We start from the raw sequence: 6000 nt of genomic DNA, 5'->3' as shown, positions 1-6000 counted from the left end.
TGGTTTTTCTCTATACTCATAATCACCAGCTATTTTCTCTGGAATCATTGAAATAAATCCCTTTTCTGTATTAAAAAACCTGATCATGTGACCACCCTTAAGAAAATTGAGTATTGGGTTGCAAATGGAATCAATTACACTACTCCGGAGACAAAGGTGACATCTAACCCAACTCAACACTTCAATCACACACTATTGACACCGAGTACAAATGTTCTCATTATCACGAGTGTCACTGATAAAAAGACAACTATGTCTACATGGGCTATTGCTTTTATTGATCGAAACCAATGTCACTTATGTCTAGCAAATTATGTTTTGACAGGAAAAAGTGGTGAGGCGGAGGCTCTAGGCCTCATCAAGGTAATGGCACGGGCAAGGACCAACAATTGGATGGTGGACAAGGTGTGGAGTGATGAGGTGAAATCGAACTGTTTTTTGAAAAAAAAATTGATAAATTGTTAAGTCTATGGCCAAGGACATTAATCATGCTATGTTGTGAGATGGATAACCATCATATTTCTCCTAGCTTTTGTAGTATCAATACTTATAGACTTTTAGGAGAATTTAAAAATATAGCTCATGAAACTCTCTACAGTAGGAAGCCAATATGCAAGACTGATATGGTTTGTGATGTAAATATTAAGTAATGGTAATTTTCTCCTTTGGCTGATCCCAAAAAATAAAAAGGTTATACATTAAAAACACTAAGCCGTATCTTTCGTAGTTAGTGAATTTCTTAGTTTTCATCAAAAAAAAAAAAAAAAGCTCTAGAAAAATATTTGATAAAGAAGTACAGAAGGAGGGTCCAGGTAGGTTGAAGACCTGCAGAATGGCGTCGACCCAACATCCCATTTTGGTAGTGCCACTTTAAGGACCGTTTGTAGAGAAAATAATAATAAAAAAAACACATACCCAATGCACAAGGCTCCCAACATTGTGTAGTATGGGGAGGGTAATAATGTACACAACTTAACCCTGCTTTGCGGAGAGGCTAGCTGTTTTCAACCCATGACCACTAGATCGCAATGGAGCAACGTAGCACAATATAAAATAAAATACAACCCAAAATTTTTACATGCAACCCAATTACAATAGATCGAGAACAGAACAAGCGAGGGAAGAAGAAAAGAAACAACATTGGTACAAAATTTCAATCAAACATCCTTATTGCCATTCTACTTTACAATTAAGACTCAGCCACCAGCAAGTGGTTTACCGGATTCGATTCTTGAAAAGGAAATCCACATTTTCTGGAGAACTAGAATGCCTCCTAGCAGTGATATGCAAAACCACACCATCAACAAGCATGCGCTGCAGCACCCTTGAAATGTTCTTAGTATCATCAATGCCAAGGTGGTGACTTCCCACCAATGGAATCTCTAGTTCCTTCATCATCGTCATCATTCCTGTAGCCTAGCAGTCATAAAACAAGCCAAAACATTAACTAGAGATTGACCAAAATTACTGAAACCCAAGCGCTTGATGTCTTGAGCCAGTATGCCCTGGTTCTAAGTCCCAAGGCCACATCAGAGAAACAAATGAACAAGCAAAATATTCTGATACAAGTGACTTTAGAGTACTCACCCTCCTGTGATAAAAATTGAGATATATGTCCTTCAGATTGATCCACTCCATGAAATACTGTGGTAGTTTCACTTTTGAAACTTTGCATTGCTGAGGAACCTTGGTCTTCAAGTCCCAATTACCACTAATAGCCATAACAGAGACACATCACATCAGTCAATTAAGGAATAGTGCGTTGGCACTAGCTCAAAGCAACAAATTTTGAAACTAAACTAGAAGAATTTTCCCACTTTATTGATTTTTTACTTTTTCGTCCCAAAATGCTAAATGGCAATATATTCCATACTTGCATTACTTTGACTAAATTTCTAACCATCTATTTCTTTCTTTATTTCTTACTTCTTTTATTTATTTTTTGGGAGAGGGTTGGGCATGCCACCAGCTTTCCGAAAGCTAGCACAGCTTGCACCAATCATAGGGCTGGAAACAGGAGGGCAAGGGGTCTTTTTCAAAGGGGGAGGAGGGAGGTTGACATATGCTGGTCCACTTGATGGTGTATCCAGCCTTTTCCCTTATTTATTTGTTTTTGAGGAACAGTTGCAAGAGTAGCTATCCTCCCCCCCCCTGTACATACAGCATCTGAGCAATAAGACTCCAGTGACAATGTTTCTCCAACAGTTATTAGGGCTCATGGGCTTCCGACCCAATTCTTAGTGTCCCAAGCATGAGATGCACCACCTGTGCTTCTTCGACTGAGTGCCTTTTGTGTCTGATGTGCTTTTGTAGTGGTTTAGAATCGAGTCCTTCCGCCTCTATTTGAGTAAGGTGTAAGGCACAACAAGGCGAGCCCTTCCACACCCTAGCTGATCTACGACTAAAGAAGCAATGGCTAGCTGATCTACGACCAAAGAACCCACATGAGGACGTTGTTGGGGAAGCCTTGTTGAGTCACCTTGGACTCGAGACAATGAATGAATGTGAGTGCCGCACATCGAACGTTGATACACTTTCCAAAGGAGTGGATAAAGCCGGTTATGATAATCAAGTGTCGGTATGAGACTCAAACTTTTTGAAGTTTCTAAAGTGAAAGACAGTATTGAAGGATTGCACATAGAGAAAGACATTGTGTGTGTGTGTGTGTGTGTGTGTTTGTGTGTGTGTGTGACCTATTTGAGCACATAAACCATATGCCACATTTCTCATCCATTCGGACTGGTCTTGCTCTTGAGAAAACAGCACACTTATTGCTCCGACTCCCTCACCTCAAATTAAAATAGCACACCCTCCAATAAATGCCACATAGGAGTCCAGGTCCTCTATTCACGCTTCAAATTTCATCCCAATCCAAATTTGCCAAGTGGGAAAACAAGGTGATATGCCATATTTGGCCACCAGTTCAGCATGTAAGAGGACAGTCCGGCCGAGCTCCCGCCTCGGCCCTTCACGGATGAGCCCTCGCCTAATCCCAGTCTTTCCAAGCTCCAGCCTCGGCCCTTCGTGGACGAGCCCTCATCTCGGTCTCTAATGAGCAAATCCTCACCATCATTTCTCCGGCGGAGCCTCCACCTCGGCCACTTGGGCAGGGGCCCTCCTTAGCCAACTAAGAGTCCTTAATTGAGTAGAGTTCCAACATTGCAGCTGACAAGGTGACACGTTATTGCGGTTGGGAGTGTCACACACTTAGGCTGGACTAGAGACGGTGCTCCGGAGGAAGTGGAACTTCCAGTGAGAGGATCCCCTTCTAGTATCATGGAAAGTGCTCTGTTGAGACTCCTAACGCCTTACACAAAGCGAAAGGAGCATGGGCTGATGAGTTGTTAAGCGTCTTGTGGTACAGGACCACAGCCAGAACCCCAACGGGAGAAACCCCATTCCGTCTCACCTATGGAACGGAAGCACTGATATCCATGGACGTAGTGCAAACATCTTCCCGGACTGCAGTATTTGATGAAATAGCCAATGGAGAGATTTTATCGATGAAGTAAGGGAAAACGCTCTAATACTCAACGCAGCATACAAATAGCGAGTGGCACAATTCTTCAATAGAAAGGTCCGTACCAGAAATTTTCAAGTAGGAGACTCGGTGCTCAGGAAAGCCAACATATCTGAGCCCAAGAAGGTAGTCAAGCTCAGCACAAATTGGGAAGGACCGTATATAGTCTCCATGGTGGTAAGCATTGGAATGTACCACCTGCAGACTCAGGGGGGTAGGATAATACCCCGGACGTGGAATGCGGAGCACCTTAAGAAATTCTACCAATGAAGCACCTACAGCGACAACAACACCCATGGATGGATTTTCTTTCAGCACTTTTCAGTTTTATTTTCTATTCTCAGTCGCGTTTAGTTTCAGAAATTTTCAGTTTTAAGTTTCTGTTAGCAATCAAGTACATTCCCTTCAGCATACATTTCTTTCAATATGACTTTTTCAAGTTGCAACTCCATCGGATGTTTCTGAGAGTGTTATGAAATCATGTAATACAACATCTTCCCACAATCTTAATGAAGCATCCAGGTTCAATCACCTATGAGTTACTCTAACGCAATGTTTTGTTTCAATAAAATGCTAAGTACTGGCCCCGACTATGGCTTAACATCTGCTCAACACGGCCCAACACAGTCCTGGCTCAGGACTGGACTCCAAAGACCTCATCCTGAGGCATAAGCTAAAATGCTAAGTCCTGGCCCCGGCTATGGCTTAACATCAGCCCAACACAGCCTAATACAGTCCTGGCTCAGGCCTGGACTCCAAAGACCTCATCCTTGAGGCATAAGCTAAGATGCTAAGTCCTGGCCCTGGCTATGGCTTAACATCGGCCCAGCACGGACTGTATGTAGAAGCTAAAATGCCAAGTCCTGGCCCTGACTATGGCTTAACATCGGCCCAGCATGACCCAATACAGTTCTAGCTCAGGTCTGGACTCCAAAGACCTCATCCTTAGGCATAAGCTAAGATGCTAAGTCTTGGCCCTGACTATGGCTTAACATCGGCCCAGCATGGCCCAATACGGTACTAGCTCAGGTCTGGACTCCAAAGACCTCATCCTTGAGGCATAAGCTAAGATGCTAAGTCTTGGCCCCGAATATGGCTTAACATCAGCCCAGCACGGCCCAATACAGTCCTGGCTCAGGCCTGGACTCTAAAGACCTCATCCTTGAGGCATAAGCTAAAATGCTAAGTCCTAGCCCCAGCTAGGACTTAGCCTCAGCCCAGCACGGCCCTAATACAGTCTTGGCTTAGGCTTGGACTCCAATGACCTCATCTTTGAGGCCGAAGCTAAAATGCTAAGTCCTAGCCCTAGCCCTGGCCCCGGCTACGGCTTAGCATCGGCCTGGAATGGCCCTAACACAGTCCTAGCTCGGGCTTAGACCATCTAAAATTCTATAATAGTTCAAGCACGGGCCCAGATGCCCTGATTCCCAACAAATAAAGCACATTGGAAAACGTAAGTTCACAAGCTCCGATAGAAAAACGAAGAGGCATAAGCTAAAATGCTAAGTCCTGGCCCCGGCTAGGACTTAGCCTCGGCCCAGCACGGCCCTAATACAATCTTGGCTTAGGCTTGGACTCCAATGACCACATCTTTGAGGCCGAAGCTAAAATTCTAAGTCCTAGCCCTAGCCCCGACTATGGCTTAGCATCGGCCCGGAACGACCCTAACACAGTCCTAGCTCAGGCTTAGACCATCCAAAATTCTATAATAGTTCAAGCACGGACCCAGATGCCCTGATTCCCAACAAATAAAGCACATTAGAAAATGTAAGTTCATAAGCTCCAACAAAGAAATGAAGAGGAAAACTTCCATTGATCCAGAATGCAGAGCATTTACATAAGAAAGAGGGGAGATATAAAAAAAAAAAGGAAATTACATTGTACCACCCCTAATTTTAAACTTTATATGAATACCACCCTAATTTTCCCAAAATATCTAACTTACTCCTAAAGTCTAACATTGTTAGTTTAGAAATGGAAAAGACTCTTTTAACCATGTTATGTCTTCCCATCCTTCCTTTGTTGCTTCCTTGCAAACTCCTTACTTCTTAGGCCTGTAAGTGAACCCTAAAAGAGCACCGACCTGCTCCTATCGCCACGCCTGAGTAGCTTGAGAAGCCCATGGAGAATCCTAGAAGAGCGTCGACCTGCCCTTACCGCCACCCCTGAGCAGAGGTCTACTGCTGCCATGTCCAGCCATTGAAAGAACTTGGGTCTAGGAATTTTGAAGCGGCAATGGAAGGAACTTGAGCAGACCCTACCATCGACCAGATCAAGGACCCTACTGCTGACTAGATCAAGGATCAATTACCCCTCAAAACGACACATCTTCATCAGCAACTGTCAGACACAAAAAATGACTTATCTTCATCTGCAACCATTAAACAAAGGATTCTACTAAAGAAAATACTACTAAAAAAACCCAGAATGTAGAGTTACAATGAAGTGTTAGCCAACTGCCAACCCCAATAATTGGAATT

At 43.5% G+C, this 6000-nt stretch overlaps 1 protein-coding gene across 4 annotated transcripts in view; it reads right to left on the bottom strand.

The window, feature by feature from the left end:
* Positions 1-1029: 1029 nt before the first annotated feature.
* The window catches only part of LOC122079536 (uncharacterized exonuclease domain-containing protein At3g15140-like), a 52469-nt gene continuing 47498 nt past the window's right edge, over positions 1030-6000 (bottom strand). For 3 of the 4 annotated variants that reach the window (XM_042646077.1, XM_042646078.1, XM_042646076.1), the window contains 2 exons: positions 1588-1711; positions 1030-1416 (listed from right to left, as the gene is read on the bottom strand). In XM_042646077.1, the coding sequence (XP_042502011.1) occupies positions 1216-1416; positions 1588-1711 (325 nt within the window). In that variant the 3' untranslated portion in view covers positions 1030-1215. Of the gene's footprint in view, positions 1417-1586; positions 1712-6000 lie in introns of those variants that run through there. The other variant, XR_006140457.1, reaches the window with a different exon arrangement.

The sequence above is a fragment of the Macadamia integrifolia genome, chromosome 5 (genome assembly GCF_013358625.1).
Source record: "Macadamia integrifolia cultivar HAES 741 chromosome 5, SCU_Mint_v3, whole genome shotgun sequence".
Classification (NCBI taxonomy): Eukaryota; Viridiplantae; Streptophyta; class Magnoliopsida; order Proteales; family Proteaceae; genus Macadamia; species Macadamia integrifolia.
This window is presented reverse-complemented; position numbering and strand designations above follow the sequence as displayed.